This window comes from Phascolarctos cinereus, unplaced genomic scaffold (genome assembly GCF_003287225.1).
Source record: "Phascolarctos cinereus isolate Bilbo 61053 unplaced genomic scaffold, phaCin_HiC Scaffold_2;HRSCAF=192, whole genome shotgun sequence".
In the NCBI taxonomy this organism is placed as follows: domain Eukaryota; kingdom Metazoa; phylum Chordata; class Mammalia; order Diprotodontia; family Phascolarctidae; genus Phascolarctos; species Phascolarctos cinereus.
Window position 1 is genome coordinate 233,106,708 of NW_027555625.1, and position 18,671 is coordinate 233,125,378.

An 18,671-nucleotide genomic window follows, 5' to 3' on the forward strand; every position below is an offset into this window, starting at 1 on the left:
GTCCTCCCAGGGATAGATAGCTATGGGGCATTGCATGAAACCTGAGCTGCTGAGGGAAGACTTGTGGTAGTAATTAAGGGTTTTGACATCTTGCTCTGAGCCGTGGAGCTGCAGCCAGGAATGTGTTCAAATCCAAGGCAGATGTGTCTAACTAAGCTTTTCTCCTGGTTTTGTTTTCTTCGTCCCTACCCATGTTCCCTTCTACTCTCTTACCCTCCCCCCCCCAACCTCAAAAAAAAAAAAACTTTCCCCCAAGGCATTTGTGAAGATGGTGGGACACCACGTCTCCTTCCTGGAGGCACAAGTGCTCCAGGCTGAGAAGGATTATGGAACATTCCCTCACACCATTCGAAAGTGGTTACAGTCAACCAGTTTGCCTGCCTTCGGAAATGTGAGTATCCCACTTTCTCCTCCTGGCAGGGACTGGGGTAGAAAACGTGACCCTGCCTAGCATACTGTAGAAATGGAGGGAAAGGACTTTCCAGTGCTATAGTTCAGCTGGTTTATTTCCTCACCAGCCTGGATATTGGCTCCTTTGGCCCTGCTAATCTGCGGATTTAGTTCCAGCTTTACCACTAACAAGTAAGTCAAGTGACCTTGGGCAAGTCAATTCCTGCACTTCAGTTTCATGATAGGGATTAGATGATTTCTTAGATACCCTCCGGATACCCTCCAACATTCAGTGTGCCATGTTATAAGGTCCCTTCCCACTCTACCAGTCTATGGTGCTATGATTTAGTCTAGGATGATGAGAGAGCATTGGTCATATAAATGGCAAGGCCCTTGGCCTTTTGGTACTTGCTGGGTCTGTGAGTTCAATTCTTTTTTTTTTTTTTTGGCTAGGCAATGGGGTTAAGTGACTTGCCCAGGGTCACACACAAACCCAGCTAGTAAGTGTTATGTGTCTGAGGCTGGATTTGAACTCAGGTCCTCCTGAATCCAGGGCCAGTTCTCTACCCACTGTGCCACCTAACTGCCCTGTGAGTTCAGTTCTACAGCTAATCTCTCCACCCACACAGATCACAGGCTTCCCTCCCCATTATCCCCACCAGATGGGCTGTCAATCGATGCTCTTTAGAACTCAACTTCAACCAAAGAAACTTGGGTTCAAATCTCAGCTCCACCACTAACTCACCACCTAACTGTGGGTCAACTTACTTAAAAACTCTTTGTGTCTCAGTTTCTTCCTCTGCATAGGAAGGATCCTGGATCCAAGATGTTCTCCAAGGCCTTCACCAGCTCCACTGTGTGGTTAATCATACACAATTAAGTGTTGTAATTCATAGGATCACAGAGTTAAAGCTAATAGGGACCTCAGAGGTCATTGAATCTAACCCTCTTATGAGGAAACTGCGGCACAGAGAGGTTAGGTCATTTGTACAGTGTCACATAGCTAATGATTGTGAACTCAGGTCTTCATGATTATAAATCCAGTACAATACTCCTTATATCACTTAGCTATCTTAACTCTTCAGGTAGATTGTTCACTCCTGGGGGACCAGGAACTTTGTAATTCCTTTAGTGCTGGTACAATATCTCCTTGCACATAGGAGGCCCTTAGCAAATATTTGTTTGTTTTTAACAACAACAACCACAAACATTTATAGGTTGTGTGCACTATGTGCCAGGTACTGTCCTTGACTGATTCCTGGGAAAATTTAAGAACATAATGTTAAAGAAATGGTATGTAGATACCTAGAAGAGGGATCGGTCATCACTGAGGGCCAGAATGATTTCATCCAGAAAAGGTCATAAGAAACTAACCTCAATTTCTTTTTTGAGAGGGCAGACTGGTAGATCAGGGTAGTGCTATATAATCACAATTTGGTTACATATCAACAAAGCATTTGCTCATTTCTCATGCTAATCTTATGTACAAGAAGGAGATGTATGAACCAGATAGTAGTAAGATATGTGGATTAGACACTAGTAGGAATAACAGAAGGAAACAAGCATTTGGTAACATCTACCGTGTACCAGGCACTGTGCTAAGTGATGTACAAATATCACATTCCACCCTCCCAACAACCCTAGCAGGTGGGTTCTGTTATAATCTCCATTTTACAGTTTATGAAATTGAGGCAAATAGGAGGTGAAATGACTTACCCAGGGTCACACAACTAGTAAGTATCTAAGGATTAAGTTTTCCTGACACCAGGCCCATTGCTCTATCTTCACTACTTCGCTACCTTGCTTTTTATCTGAACTTAAAAAACACCAAAGGCTGTGAGCTCCTGGAGAGCAGAGATTAGCTTTTGCCTTCCTTTGTATCCCCAGCACTTAGCACGGTGCCTGGTACATAGTAGGCACTTAATAAATGCTTATTGACCAACTCTCAGTCAGGAGGTGGATAGTATGCTCTATTACAGGACCTCTGGAGATATATTTAGTTATTGAATTCATAGGAGATCTTAAGACTTTCAAAATTGTGGTTTTTTTACAATGTTGTTGATATTATATAAATTGGTAAATTTATATTTAATTGGTAAATGTAAATCCTGGTTCTCCTTACTTTACTCTGAATCAGGTCATATAAATCTCAGTGTTTCTCTGAAAATGGTCCCTTCTCATCATTTCTTAGGGTACAATAATATTCCTTTATATTCATATGCCATAATTTGTTCAGCTCTTCCCCAACTGATGGGAACCCCCTTAGTTTCCATTTCTTTCAGCAAATATTTGTTGAAGAAATAAGTAAACCTAGGCCAGCAGCTTTTTGATTGCATCACCAAGAAGAGAGAGGAATTCTATAAGTGGTTGGTTGATTTCCAGCCCCCTTGATCTTCTATGGGCACCACAGGTAAGATGGAGGTCTAGTGCCTTCTGATGACCCTCAGGTAGCCTGAAGGTGGTGGGAGCTCCTACTGTTGGGACTCTGAATCCTTCTTGGACCCTGCTTTCCCATGCAGCATGAAGCTTGTAGACATTACCTGTAGTAACTTGTCCTGGGAAATGCATCTCTGCCAGTAGTCAGTGAGTCATCCACTGAGTACAGTCTAGCAAGGAGTGTTAATCTTGGCCTACCTGAGGGGCCTTTCTTGGTGGTCATGATTACAGTCACCAAGGGAGCATCAGATCCAGGACAGGCCCTATGAGGGATGTGTGTGCATGTGTGTGTGTGTGTGTGCGCGTGCGTGCGCGCAATTCCTAATGCTCTTAGTTTTCACTCTTTCTCTACTTCATTTTCTCTCTGAATTCCATAACTCAGCTTTTTGTTTTATCCTGAATCCATTCCTCCTCATTGTCTTGCCCCACAGGCTGCCCCAGATGGAACCATTCCCCCTTAGAGAAGGTGGTCTGATCTCAGGTAGCTGAGTTGGGTTTAGTATTAGCAACTGACTTTTAAGGGTAAAATCCACTTTGGACTTTCATCTCTCTCCCAACTCCAAATGCTTCACCCAGGAGAGGGAATAAGTCAACGTAAACTACCCAGAGGGGCCCTCGATTGCTCTTCCTCCTCTTGGCCCCTTGTGCCCTGGATCCAGTAAACACTAGAAGGGGGAAGGAAGGCCCCAGGAAGATCAGAGTCTCTGTCAAATACATGGGAGGACCCAGGCCTGGATCTCACTCAGTTTGCCAGACTTAGTTGAAAACTTCCTAGGAAGACTGCCCTGACTGTATTGGAGGCCCCACCTAAAGGACCAACTACCTTCCCTTCTCTCTTCTCTCCCCATAAGTCTTGACTTCTTCCTTGATTCCAGCCAGTCCTTCCTGTTGCTGAACCTAGTTCTCCTTCCCTCATCCCTCCTTGCCTTTGAAGATTTCCCCCTCCTCCAACCTGGTGAGGGGAGGGAAGAGGGATTGACAGCTCTGACAGCCCCTGGGCTGGGCCCCAGCTGCCTTCGAATGAATATCTGGGGTTAGCCATACCATTTCTGGATCTCCTCCTCTCCCCTCCCCCAAACCCAGCCCAGGAGGTGTAGTCCAGTACAGTCTCAGTGTCTGGGCTAAGAAGTGGGGGAGGGGATAAAGGACCTTTTTGTGGGGCCTCCAGGAGGCTGGAGGAGGATTGGCCAGTTTGTCGGCCTTCTATTCTGTATGGTAGCAGCTGTAGTGAACAGTCACCACCTTCAGTCTCAGGAAGCAGTGTAGAACCCTCCCTCCCCCATCCTACCCTTTCCCTGCTCTCATATCAACAATAATTATATCTAGTATTGTGTGTGTGTGTGTGTGTGTGTGTGTGTGTGTGTGCGTGCGTGTGCATGTGCGCGTGTGTGTGTATGGACTATGTAGAATTAATGTGAAGGGAGATGTGGTTCATTGATTCAGAGTCAGAAGACCTGGATTTTGTGAGGGCTGGCTGTAAAGTCCTAGCTTTGCTATAGGCTGATGCTGTGATCTTTGCCTCTTGGGCTTCTATCAAGTGGTTGTACTAAGTGACCTCTCAGGTCCAATGCTAACATTATGTGTTCTATGTCCCACTGAATTCAACACAAATTGATTTCCTACTACATACAAGGTGTTGTGTTTAGCTCCAGGAATATGAAAACAAAGATGGAACAGTTCCTGCCTTCAAGGAGCTCCCATTCTATTGTATTTTGAGGAGAGGCTTCAACATTTTAGGATCTAAGGTCCCCCCTTAGCTTGGACAGTCTTATGTTCTAATGTCTCTTCAGATTTCAACATTCCATGAGGCTTCTGAGAAGAAAATTCTTCTTTTCTGACTCTCTAACCTGTACTAGCCATAACTTTCTCACCTCATTATAACTTCCTATCATTACATCCCAGTTTACTTTATTTATGGAGGTGGATCAAAGGAAATGGATTGTCAAGGCAAAGAATTAAGGGCTGACCTTGGAGTAAGAAGGATCTAAATTTAAGTCCTATCTATGGCACATACTGGTGGTCATCCTAGGCAAGTCTTTTAACCTCTTAATGCGCTGGGCCTTAAGTGCCCTTAACCTCTTTAAGACTATGAGTTGAAGAACAATTGTTAATCTGCATAGGTAGAGGGAATTTTCTGGCTTGAAATTCCTTATTCCAATGACATTACAGGTCTAAGCTAAAAAAGGAAAAAAAATAATGGAGGCAGAGAGAGGGTAAGTGATTTTTTCCCTTTTAAAAATTCATTTTGAATTCAAATACAAGAAGACCAACTAAAAGCATTTCTATGTACAAAGCACAACATAGAGGATTCACTATAAAACTATGAATTTCCATTTCACACTGTCTACTTTTTTGAAAAACTATGTAATAAATATGATGCATCATTTTCAAAGCTACCCTGCTTTTCTGTGCTTCCCTCTAAGTTTTCTTTTCATCTCTGCTGTGAGCTTTTTATTTTTTTCCTCCTCTCCTGACCCTGCCCTAGAGAAGGTTACCATTAGATACAAATGTGTGCATATATGTAAAACCATACTGTACATCTATTTATCAGTTCTTTCTCTGGATGTTGATAGCATCTTTATAGGTTCTTGGTAGTCGATTTTGAGTATTTATAATATTCAAAATGACTTAGTTGTTCAAAGTTGTTCTTAGAACAATATTGCTGTTTCTATGTACAATGTTCTCTTGGTACTGTTCATTTGGCTCTTCATTATTTTAAGGAAGTCTTTCCATGATTTTCTAAAATCAGCCAACTCATCACTGAGGGTAAGTGATTTGGCAAAGGTCACATAATAAGCTTGTAACAGAACCAAGAATAAATAATTCCCCCTTCCACAAGGCCTTTTCTTCTTATTTATTATAGAAATGAACCTTGTGCTAGGTATGTGGAAAAGGTGGGTTTGGAGATGGTAGATTTCCTATAGACAAGGCCCCTGGAGGGGCTCAGTCTGTATGGCTGATAAAACCCTCTACTATAAATCAGGAGAGCCAGGTTTTGATTCCTGGCTTTGGTACTTACTAGCTGGATGACCCTGAAAAAAATCACCTCCCTTCCATGTACCTCCATGTCCTCTTCTGAGAAAAGGGGTAGGAATGAACTAGATAAGTCTTGAAAGGCTGGCCCTTTTAGCTCAAAATTTCTGTGACTAACTCAGGAGATCTGGGTTCAAGTCCTGATTACCACTTTTTCGCTATGTGATCACTTCCCTTTCTAAGCCCTAATTCCTCTTCTGATAAATGGATATAGTCATTCATGCCCTGCCTACTTCAGAGGATTATGAGGGAGGACCACTGTGATCATAGAGGTGAAAACATTGAAACCGCATTTGGAAAAGTGAAAAGATCATATCAGTATGAGTTTTTAATTAGATTTCCCCTCACTCTTCAGTTGCTAGTGCCCCTCCCCCAAGTTCTTTATTTTTACTCTAAGTATCTTATATTTACTTATTCATGTTCAGGTATTTCCTCTGCTAATGTAAGTTCCTCCTTTTTGTCTCTATCCCCAGTGCTTAATAGAGTTCCTGGAACATAGAAGGTGCTTCCATATATGTTTGTGCAACTGATGAATAGAGAGGGTGGATTTTGGAAGGACCGAGAGGCTTGGGTAGTTAGGAATAGTTCCCTTCCATGGTGTCATCAGAAACACTTTTCCTTTATGGTTTTGGGCACCTGGTACCCTGGGACCATCTGAAGTTGTGCAGTAGGTGGAATGAACACTCCACTAGTGAAGCCGCACATTGAATTTCTCGCGGAGGTGTCAGATTGGGTCAGCCATAGGATTTTTAATGGAGGATGAGGCTGGGGCTTCTGGACATAAGACTTCACTTTGGGTTTTTTTTGTTTTGTTGTTGTTGTTTTTTAGGCAATTGGGGTTAAGAGACTTGCCCAGGGTCACACAGCTAGTGTGTGTTTAGTCTGAGGCTAAACTTGAACTCAGGACCTCCTGACTTCAAGACCTTTGCTCTATCCACTGCGCCACCTAGCTGCCCCTAGACTTTAGTTTGAAACTCCAAGGAATATGAGGTAGAGAGGACTGAGACAAAGAGACAGTGTCCTGGTGGGCCATGGACATGTTTTGTTCCTTCCATAGTTCTGGTTATTTATAACTGATTTCTCGCAACTAGGGAGAAATTGTCAGCCATCCTTTCTCCTTGAATCTACTCACTGTGGAGGTGGAAGGAGATAGCAGTGGAGGTGGTTTTGCCAAACATCATACCAAAGGCACCTAGGAGGGCATCTAGCCCAGAGGATACAGACTTAGAGGGAGCAAAGTTGCTCTGAAGAGGGAGTCTGGCCCAGCAACTTCATACAAAGGAAGAAAGAGCCTCACATCTGCAACACATTATCAGGGCAGGCAGCAGAAGCAGGAAAGTGTAAAAATGAACTGGAGACATCTCAGCTTGCTCCCTAGGCCTTGGGGCCCTTGGAAATGCAGGAGAGAGAGACCAAAGGACATGGTTGTCTTGGATAGTTTTCCTATTTGCCAAGAACCAGTCCCAGTCTAGGAAAGGCCAGAGGAATAGTATTCAGAATGTTCTAAGTTGCCTCTTTGCCCAGAAGCTCAGAGTGAACCTTGCTAATTTGTTGTAAACCGCTGTTTGTTTTCCAGTGAGCCAAAACATCTTGTTCACGAGGTGTCATTTTGATTAATTTTTCCAATGGTTAAGAGCACAACTCTTTCCAAGGATGACTCTTTGGCTAATAACAAAACCACTTTGGGCCAAGTCCCAACACCAGGCTTCCAGAGTTGCACAAGCAGATTTTGCACAGGAGAGAATTGTAGGGTGTGTAAAGCCTTGGGCCTCTGGGGAAAGGGATACCTAGAGGCATGGTTGGAAAACCTGGTCCCAAGTTCAGAGACCCCCTTAGGGTTGGCTCTCGACAAAGTCCCTGTTCTGCTTCCCAAACAAGATTAGATGATCCCAGACCAGGCTAGGTCTGAAAACCAATTGGCCTCTTGCAGTATTTGAAAACAGGCATGGAGACTCAATATTCTATGAAGCTTGTGCTGTATTTTCAGATGAAAGGGTAATACTTGTTACAGTCCTTCAACTTCCTTCAAGTACTTTGGAAAAGGGGTTGGAGAGGTCATACAGTAACAGAACATAGAATGTTAAAGCTAGAAGGATTCTTATAACATAAAATATCAGAACTGGAGGGAACATAGAATATTAAATCAGGAAGGGATCTTAGAACATAGAATGTTAGCATTGGAATGGCCCTTAGAACATAAAATGTCAAAATTGGGAGGAAAATAGAATATTGAAGTTGGAAGGAGCTGGCAACATAGAATGTCATAGCTGGAAGAGATCTTAGAATGGAAAATGTTGGAACTGGAATGGCCCTTAGAACTGGTCAGGAGCTAGGAGGAACTTTGAATGTTAGCGAGAGCTTAGAGAGCATCTAACTCTATGCTCTACCCCCAGGAATATTTTTGAGGAAGAAAATGAGATTCAGAGAGGAAAGTGACTTTCCTAAGGACACCTCAAAAATGGATGGCAGACTAGGACATTAAAACCCAGACCTCTTGATTTCTAGGCCAGGGCTTCGTCCACTGCACCACCCAACTTTAATTTGATTAAAAAATGATTTGTTCACCCCTGTTCCTCAAACCTTTCCCCCATCATTCTTTGCTGATATGATCTAATTGGGCAGGCCTGGCCCGGGGCACCATAAGGAAGGTTCGAGGCCTTTCTTTTTCTGTGGTTGGGGCAGCTTTTCCGTCTGTGATGTAATGGAGGAGGATGTGGGAGAGGATGCTGTCCCCTATTTCTGCCTGTAGGAGTCGCAGCTGCCAGCCGCTGAGTCTCCTCCCTATTAGAACCCCCACCCCCTCCCATCTCCACCCCAACACACACACACATACACACTCACACATATACACACATTGACTAGAGAACTCTCTCTCTCTCTCTCTCTCTCTCTTTCTCTCTCTCTCTCTCTCTCTGTCTCTCTCTGTCTCTGTCTCTCTCTCTCTCTTCTCTCTCTCTCTCTCTCTCTCTCTCTCTCTCTCTCTCTCTCTCTCCCTCTCCCTCTCCCCCTCTCCCTCCCTCCCTCCCTCTCTCACCCTTTCCCCCTCCCCCAACAGCTCTGCACTGAGCTGCTCCCTGAGGCAGATTTCTTGCCTGGTGGAGTATCAGACGTGCAGAGGAGGCCGCCCCTTGCCTTCTCTTCCTTTCCCTTCCTCCTGAAGAATTTCCCTTCAGTGGCAATTCTGAGGAGGCATGATTTGGCTCTGGTTTTGTTCTCTGGTGGTGAAGCCAGAGCAAGAAGAGCAACACAAAGACTGAGGGAGATTTTAGTGTCTTTACTTAGCCATGATATCTATCTTCCCCCTCCCCCCTTCTCTCTCTCCCTCCCCCTCCCTTCCTCCTCCTCCCCTTCCTCTCTCTCTCACTGTCTCTCTCTCTCTCTCTCTGTCTCTCTCTCTCTCTCTCTCTCTCTCTCTCTCTCTTTCTCTCTCTCTCTCTCTCTCCCCCCTTCCTCCCTCTTTCTTTCTCTGATCATTTCCCTCCCCCTCTTAGATTGTCTGACTTCCTTCAAGACTTAGCTCTAATGCTAAGCCATGGTATCTTTCTATCTTCCTCCTCCCCCTTTCTCTTTCTTTCTCCTCCTTGTCATCCACTTCCCTTCTCTTCTCTCCCCCACCTCTCTCTCTCTCTCTCTCTCTCTCTGTCTCTCCTCCCCCCTCCCTTTCCCTCTCTGTGGTAAAAATGCAACATGAGCAGATGGCAAGTATTAACACAAAATACAGGGTCTGAGAGGAGTGGGTTTAACTGTGTGCCTGGACCCAGGTTCTCTCTCCCATGCCACTATCCTTCTCTTGCTCTTGAGCCCCCCACTCCCACCTCCACTGGTGTTCAGTTAGTTGAATAGTGTTTATAAGGTAATAAATTTGTTCCATTCTGAATGTTGGGTGGTATATTGACTGGCAAAGGATTCCTGGAGGTGCCATTTCAGTTGCCAATTTGGTGGACATTTTAAGGGGGACAGACATTTGGGGAGAGTCTGATCGGCTAAGGGAAACTAAATAATGATGTGTCCATTAAGGATAGATACTTCTCAGGATACTAGATGAAAAGCTGGCTTGCCCAGGCCATTGTCCTGTTCCCCCATTAATACCTTACTTTCCCTTTGTTAATAATACTTTGCATTTGTATAGTGCTTTACTGTTTATTAAGCAGTTTGTTCAGAATGACTCTGAAAGGTAGAAAAGACATAATCTGTAATTTCATTGACATAGCAAGCTCCCCAGTCAAGAAACTCCCTCTATTTGTACAAGTCTGCACCTTCTATAAACTTCTAAGTCTTGGAGAACTGTCTGGGGGCACTGAGAGGTTACGTGACTTGCCCAGAGTCACCCAGTCAGAATGTATAGGAAGTAGGACTCTTTATTCACCATACCACATTGCCTCACAAGGACCCTAAAAGGTAGAATGTACAAAGATTCTTCTCTCTAATTTCCAGTTAAAGAGACTTTGATGACCAAGAGAGGTGAAGTCACGGGCCCAGAGCTGAAGATTGGCAAGTGGCAGAGCTGGGATTTGAACCTACGTCTCCAGGCTGCTACTCTCATGTGCTTTCCATGGCAACATTCATGGCAAACCAGTGACTGGAAAGCTGTGATGGGACAGAAGCTTTACCCACACTTGAGATTTGAAAGATTAAGTGTGACATGGTAGACAGAGCATTGAACTTGGAATCTGAAGATTTGGTTTCATTATTCGGATTAGGCAAGTCATTTCACTGCTATGAGCCACATTTGTCTTTGTCTGTAAAATGAGGAAAATAATGTTTACTTTGTAAGGGTCAAATAAGGTAATAGACATAAAAGTGTTCTAAAGAAATGTGAAAGTATTGTACATATATGTATGATACATGTGTATGGATAGATATAGGAATTTTAACATCCTCCATGAAAATCTTCTGGTGCCTTATCTTAGCATCACTGGTTGTCTTTGCTTCATCATCATCATCATCACCATCATCATCATCTTAATCTTTCTCTTCCTCCTCTTCCTTTTCCTTCTCATTCTCCTTTTCTTCCTTATTTTTCTTTTCCTTCTCCTTTTCCTCCACATTCTCCTCATTCTTTGACTATACCTAGGATTTCATTGGGATAGGAATTCCTAGTGATTCAACTTCCTCTATGAAATTACATAGATCCTTGCCCTGTAACTTAGTCCTGAAGATTTGTGGAGTGCTTTAATACATTGTCTCATTTTATCTTTACAACAACTTTGTGTTATTATTCTCGTTTTACAGACAAGGAGAGGTTAATCTTGGTGAGGTTAAGTGACATGCCCAATGACACATTACTAGTGGTAAGTTTTGAACTCAGGTCTTCCTGACTCCAACTCTAGCACTCCATCAAGTGGCCTTTTTAGAGTTGCTTGGGGCACTGGGATCAGTGACTTGCTTAAGGTGACACAGCCAGTATGTGGCAGAGGCAGGACTTGAATCCTGATCTTATTGACTATGACGCCAGCTCTTCACCATGAATTGCTTCCTCTCTGATCATAGGTTCTTAAATGCTTTGCTGAAGGAACCCAAACTCTGCCAGAGCCACTAAGCTAAAAAGCTTTCCAGTATGAGCTCAATGATGAAGTGTGTGTCTGTTGCCTGAGGACAAACTTTTCTAAGTGCAGAGAGACTTGTTGCTGGATTGACCATTGGGTGATGAATTCTTTTGGCCACAGCATCTCTCAGAGGCAATCTAGTATGTTGTAGAGGGGCTGCTATCTGCATGGTTGGAGGGAGGGCCCACATAGCTGCAATCATTGTTTACCTGTGTATGTGAATTTAATCTGAGTAGGATTCAAGTATAGTGGTGTCCCTACCATGGAAAAACTGACAGTGTGGTTGTGTTGCAATGGATAAGATTAATGGGCTTGGAGTCAAGAAGACTTGAGTTCAAATCTGATCTCAGACATTTACTAGACATATGACCCTGGGCAAGTCTTATAACTTCTTTCAGCCTCAGTTTCCCTATTGACAATATGGGAAAAATAATAGTACCTGCCTCCCAGGCTTGTGAGGATCAAATGAGATAACTAACATATGTACAGAATTTTTAAAATCTTAAAGCACCACTTATTGTATTATTATACTGTGAGATTACCCTTACTTTCCCATCCTGCCCTGTACCACCACTGCCTCATCATCTGTTCTCTTGCTCTGAGTAGCTTTTGTAATTATTCCATGTTCATCCAGGGCAAGAGAATGCATGAGTTCCAGAATTCGTGAGTCATGTCATTGAGCTGCTTGGGCTGCAGAGAGGGGATTGGCTCAGGATTGTTGCAAGCTCTGCTCCAAACTGTGCCTGATTAATATTTTACACAGCCTGCTCTCTCCTTTCTATACATGCAGCCCCCATGCAAGCACTCTTGCATCGTCCCAGCATTTTAACTCTGGGGATGCTGGTCAGCACCCACTCTCACATATGCCAAGCCACATTATGAACTACCATTTGTTCTCATGGACCAGGAAATCACTTCAAAATGGTTCTGAAATAATCTTGGCCCTAGGAATTGATTTTCTTTGTCTCATCCTTTGGGTTGATTGGTAATAGATTATTTTGTTCTATTTTAATAGGAAATAGCCCTTACTTTGTCTAGTGAATGCCAGCTTAGCTCTTGGAACACTGAGAAAGTACAGGTCCTGTGGTGTTGGTTGGAGGTAGAACAGATGACCTGACCTTACTCTTCTCTGGCTCAGATCCTCAAGTGTGCCCAAAGGGTTTCCTTAAAAATTAGTGCTTTCAGAACCACCATCCTACCTAGAGGGGAACAGGTGCAAATGCCATCAGGATTCTATTGGGCCTTTACAAAGGCCATATTGTGTAATGGAAAGGACATTGGACTTGGTGTCAGGAGACTTGTGGGTTCAAATCCCAACTCTGACAGTCACTGATATGTGATCATGGCTAAGTTATATCCCCCCTCTGGGCTTCTGATTTCTCATCTGTAAGATGGAAATATTAATGCTAGCACTTATTACTTTATATGGTTGTCATGAGCCAAGTGCTCTGTAACTCTTGAAGTACTGAATAAATGTGAGCTATCACAGATAGGGAGAGGGAAAGGCAGAGACAACACTTAACCAGAGACATACAGATAAGAGTAAGGAAGGCAGTAGAGTGACCAGACATTATTGAGCATAAGGTGTGTTTAGAAGTGTTTTAAGATCAAATAAGACACCAGGTTGTAGGGGGCCTTGGAAGCCAGTCAGAGGAGTTTGGATTAGCAATGGTAAGCAATAGGGAGACATTACATGCTCTTGAGAATGAGGATGTTGTAACACATAGAAGGGATTTTATACTGGTTCTAGATTATTTAGAACTGTAACTCACCTTAGGTCTTACAAACAATGAAGAGGTGACAATTATAATTCTCAATATTTAGTACCCCTGTGAGATTTTCATTTTGTTCTTTCAGGTGTTCTAGAGGAACCAGAGGCCCCTAGGATACCCCTTTGACAGACACCTCTTTGATGCCCCTTGAAGCTTGGGGAAACCCTTTAATTTGCTGCCTTTGGGCTATGAAATAAACCTTGTCTCATTAAGCAATAATACCTTCCAGGTGGCTGTTTTGGTGTGATAATATCACACCTTGATGGGTGTTTTGGGGCCTAAGGTCAGACTGACTTTAACTATTACCTGAGAAGTATAATCATTAACCTGGGAAACATGATAGGGAGCTTGAAGGTACTTGCTCTGAAATGGAATTCAGAGAGCAAGTAAAGGCCCTCGCTCTGTACTGGGGATGCTGGCCATCTGAATGACATCATCTGGAGCCAATCAGGAAGCCTTGGCCAGGTCCAGCATTTGGAAGCTGTTTTAGATCACAGCATCCTGTGCCCTCTGCAAGGGGCTCTTCACTTCTTTCCAGTCTCTGAGTATTGACTTACTTTGTCAGCACACGGGCAGTACCCTACCCCAGGTGGGGCATGAGGGAGAAGACACAGTTGGACAACTTAGTCTTTGGGGGTCTGTGAGGATGACCATGGCCATAGAGAATCAGGCTTACCAGCCTGGATAAAGTGTCCAATGGAAAATGTCATTTTTGCTTCTAGGATTTTTCTGCCTCCACTCTTCCCCTTCTAGAACAAGATTTCTTCTCCCTACCTCATCTAGTTTTAATAACCACTCACTTTTATGTAGTTCTTTAAGATTGAGAGGCAGTTTGGTGCAGTATAGTGGAAAGAGTGATGGAATCAAGAGACCTCAGATAGGGAAGCTAAAGGGAACAACCTTGTGAGTGCCCTACTAGCAGGTATCATCTCATCTGATCCTCACAACAGCCCTCTGGGGGAGGTGCTATTATTATTCTCATTTTACAGTTGAGGAAACTGAGTCAGATAGCAGTTAAGTGACTTGCCCAGGGTTATACAGCTAGCAAGTATCTGAAGCCAAATTTCAACTCGGGTCTTCTTGACTCCAAGCCCAATGCTCTATCCCTTGCAGCAACTAGAAAATAGTGTTTTGCCAACCTTAAAGGCTACATAAATGTAAATTCTTATTAACAAAGTTCTTTCTTCACAGCAATTCTTTAAGGACATTGGATCAAGTATTATTATTCATTTAGAGAGGCTCAGAGAGATGAGGCACTTAGACCTGGCAGAGATGTTGCGGAGTTTGGATTTGAACCCAAGTCTCCTGGTTTGAAGTCCTGAGCTCTTGCCCCTGCACTCTGTTGTCTGGCTTGGTTCTGGGTGTGGGAAGGCTTACATATCTTCCGGAAAGCTAATGTTGGACTTCACCAGCCAGTAACCAAAGAGGAGCTTCCTCTCCTGCCCAGCCGCTCCCCCCCCCCGGAATATTCTAGTCCCTTCTGGCGGGTGGAGTCTGACTGCAGTGGCGCTGCAGAGCCTCGGGTCGGCCTGCCGCTGGTGGTTACTCCGCATTGTGTAGCTTAGTTCAGCAGCAGATCCAGCCTGCAGGAGTCACCCCGAGCTGCAGCCTGATCTGAATGCAGCCCAACCCCCCACACTACTGCAATGCCAGTTCTGTGGGCTTGCCTTCTTCTCTCTCCCCCACTGCCAGTCCCCCTCCCCCTCACATACTCATACACAGACTATTTTTATTCTTCATTAGCTGTTCCATGGGTAACCACTGGTTTGACCTGAGCTGGGCTCTTCACAGGAGTATGTGAGAGAGAGAGAGAGAGAGAGAGAGAGAGAGAGAGAGAGAGAGAGAGAGAGAGAGAGAGAGAGAGAGAGAGAGTGTGTGTGTAATTCCCTACCTCTCTCTCGCCCCACTGCTTCTGTACCCCTAGGTTGTGTTTAACTCTTTTATTGCCTTGTCACTATCCAACGTGTTCTCACTTTTTCCCTTCAGGGAATTTTTTGAGGGCCTAGGCAAATGTCTTGGTAAACAAGACAACCTAGGAAAGATCCTTCTCTTTGTTTCTTTTCTTTTCCTTTCCCAATATATACAACAGGATCATTAACAACAGGGGGAAGGAAGGCAGTTGTTATAGACCAAGGCTTCATGGTAGGGGGTGGGGATGGCCAGGGACCTTGTATCTTCTCCCTCTCTTCCTAGCCTTATGGTTTTACTACTGGCCTTTGCTTAAGGGGAGCAGGCATTCTTTGGAGTCTCGTTTCCCCCACTACTGTGTACAGGAATGGAGGAAAAGAACAGTCCCTAGAATTACACCAAGTTAACTCCATGGGGTTCTCCAGAGCCAGCCTGCTCTTCATTCTGTTCATTCTTTACATCATTCTCCTCTTGCAGTTCTTTCCTTCAGTTTTATCTCAGTGCACCTGACCAGGTAGCTCAGTACCATGGGTGCTCATTGCTAATCATGAGGAGGCCTGGGGAAGAGTTTGTGGACAGCTCAGTGCTGACAGAGGGAAAATGCCTTGCATTGCCTGTTAGACTGTTGATAGGTCTTTATACACAGATACATATTGTATCAAGTTGGAAGACACATCAAATGAAGAACACCCAACTGGGAGGCAGACCTGGGTTCTGGTCCTGATTCTGAACTCACCATCTATACAATTTAGGGAAAAGAATTTACCTTTCATTGCCCTCTTTCCTTTTCTTCTTCAAGTTCCCACTTTTCTACTTATTCTTTTCTTTCATAGTTTCCTCTTCTTAAGACTCCCTCTTTGAGTTAGTGTAGGTAGCATAGAGAACATGGATCTGAAGGTTGAGTTTTAATCCCAGCTCGGCTACACATTAGCTACGTGACTTTAGTTAACTGATTTATAAAATGAGGGGATTGCCCTAGAACAATCGCTTTCCGGGCCTTATAACTCACTCTAAATCCTATTGTCTCCCTTAGTGATCCTTTTTCTTGTTTTCTTTTTTCAATATCTCCCTCCCTTCTCCCTCCTTTTCTCTCTTCTTCCTCTCCTTCCTTCCCCCCTCTGTCCACATAGAGCACCTGCTGGTGCTCTGCCCAAAGGAATGTAAATTTTGATCCCTGAAACCTCGCAAGATATCTTGGGGTTCAGGTGCTAGATTTTTTTCTTAAGAACCATACCTTAAACCCAAAAAACTCAGGCTCTCATTGAAGGGCCAACAATACGTCCCAGCCCAAATGCTTGGTCATTGTTTGGGCCCTTATGGCTCTGAGTGAGTGTAAATAGCAATCGTTTCTGCTTTGTCCAGAAACCCTGAGTGTGTTCCCCTCCCAGATTGATTTTTTTTTTGACTAAGCAAAAGAGGCCATTCTTTGCCTCATTTTTTACCTAGCCTTACTTATGGACTGGGTGTTGCTTCAGTCAAACAGGCCTGGGAAAGACCTTAATGTAAAAAGGCCAAGGTCTCCCACCGCATCCAGGGCCATCTACAGTCTTCCTGAGCTATATCTTGCCACTGGACCCAGATGGCTCCAGAGGAGAGAGTGAGGCTGGTGACTTTACACAGCCTTCCCTCATTTAAATCCAATTCACTTGCAAGTCATAGCATCACTTTCCTGCTGTCATGGTTCCCCTTGAGAATGAAGGACAAACAACAATCTCTCTCTCTCTCTCTCTCTCTCTCTCTCTCTCTCTCTCTCTCTCTCTCTCTCTCTCTCTCTTTCTCTCTCTCTCTCTCTCTCTTCTCTCTTCCCTCTATTTTCCTGTAAGAGGACATCTTTTCTCTCTCTAGTCCCTCTATCTTTTACTTCCCTTCACTTTCCCTACCACTCTCTCTACCTTCCTTTCCCCCATGTTATTTTCTCAACCTTGGTAACAGACTCTTTTCATACTGAAGAGGCTCAAATGGACAAAATGTGACTTTAAAAAAGCATATTAACATGAGTTGTCTTGTAAACAGGCCTTATGAATTGAGTTTATTAATCCTCTGGTGGTGTAGGAGACCAATGGAGATTTAATCAATTAATTCACTAACAGGTAAACACAACAGCTGCTCTTCAGGCTGAGGCGTCATGCATTTAGGAACTCTGTAGGTCCATTAGCCTGATACTATTCTGCCAACGGCTTTGGTCTTTCAGCAGGCCTGGATGGTATTTCTGAGCTTGCTTATTATTTACTTTGGGAAGAAACTGTGACAAGACAGGACTAGAGCTTGGAGTAAGTCAGGTGGCTGGGGAACCAGGATGTTAGGGTAGGTTCTGACTCTTTCTTACTAGGGGAGGGATCTGAGATGGATCCATGTATTGCTGTAAGCCCATTCCCCTAGTATGGTTCACTCAAGGCTGAAAATGAGGAACAATTAATGATTGGCAAAGGACCTGAGGTCCTCCTTCACTAAGTAGCCTCTAAAGACAAGATACTGGGCCACATGTTCCTTCTATGGTAGAATTTCAGTTCAGTCCTAGGAGGAGATGCCTCTGTTTAGGGAGCCCTAAGTAGGTGTGTGCCTGTGTGTGTGTGTGTGGGTGCTTCTGAGACTGAGCATTTCTACTAGGGTAAGTTCTAGTTGACAAGTCTGTTCTCATCCTTTTTTAACTTATGGCTGTTGGCCCCATTAGGAACTGTTCACACATTTTAGTGACTTTTGTGGAGCCTCAGAAAACTGGTAAGTTATGTTAATGTTTACCTTTTTGTCCTCAAGGCTGATTGTTATTTTCAACACTGTCTTAATGATACTGAGGCTTTAATTAGGGCAACCAAAGAAACAAACAGATCATTAGATTGAGAAAAATGTGTCAAGAAAATCTATTAATATGTCCATCCTTTTTGGACATTAGCCATTTCTTGGACATTAGCTGTTGGCTATGAAAATATTGGACATAGGGGTAAGAATTTAGAAACAGAAGAGACCTTAGAGATCATCTACCCCAGCCATCTCATTTTACATTTGATGAAACTGAGGACCAGAGAAGGGAGATATTTGTGCTTGGTAGCAAATAGTCAGATGAAGAGCCTATGCCTGAATTTGTTCAGGTCTGGTTCAAGAACTAGTGTTCTTTCCATTATGGCAAGTATAAACTTCAGTCATTATCCCCTTTGTTTTAGATTGGGACTCATCTTTCCTAGACACCTAAGCCTGTGCAATCCTTGGGCATGTGATATTTTCAATTAGGAGGAGGGTGGGTTTGGCTTTTCCAGCAAGCTGCTACGGCTATCATAATTGGAACTGAGTATAATAAAGTTCTAGGAACACCAAACCAAGCCCTTATATTTAGACTAAATCAGTGTGGTTAGGACACCAAGTTAGTACTGGAAACAAAAAGATCAGGAGTTCAGAGTAGACAGAGCAAATAGGAGGTGAAGGCAGGAACGTAAGAGACTAGAATCAAACACTCTGCAGTCAAGAGTTCCACATGCTAGAAAAGGGTAGAGTCTCAGTCACTAGCATGGAAGTTGGGACATAGGATCATTAGGGAGACAGAATGAGAGATAGAATCCTGGACTTAATGCCAAGAAGACCTGGTTTTAGATAC

General features: G+C 43.7%; 1 protein-coding gene across 1 annotated transcript in view; it reads left to right on the plus strand.

Moving 5' to 3' along the window:
* Nucleotides 1-18,671, plus strand: part of BCAS4 (breast carcinoma amplified sequence 4) — a 63,108-nt gene that overhangs the window by 32,424 nt on the left and 12,013 nt on the right. The window contains exon 4 of the mRNA XM_020984275.2: nucleotides 257-391. Coding sequence (XP_020839934.2) covers nucleotides 257-391 — 135 coding nt within the window. The remainder of the gene's footprint in view (nucleotides 1-256; nucleotides 392-18,671) is intronic.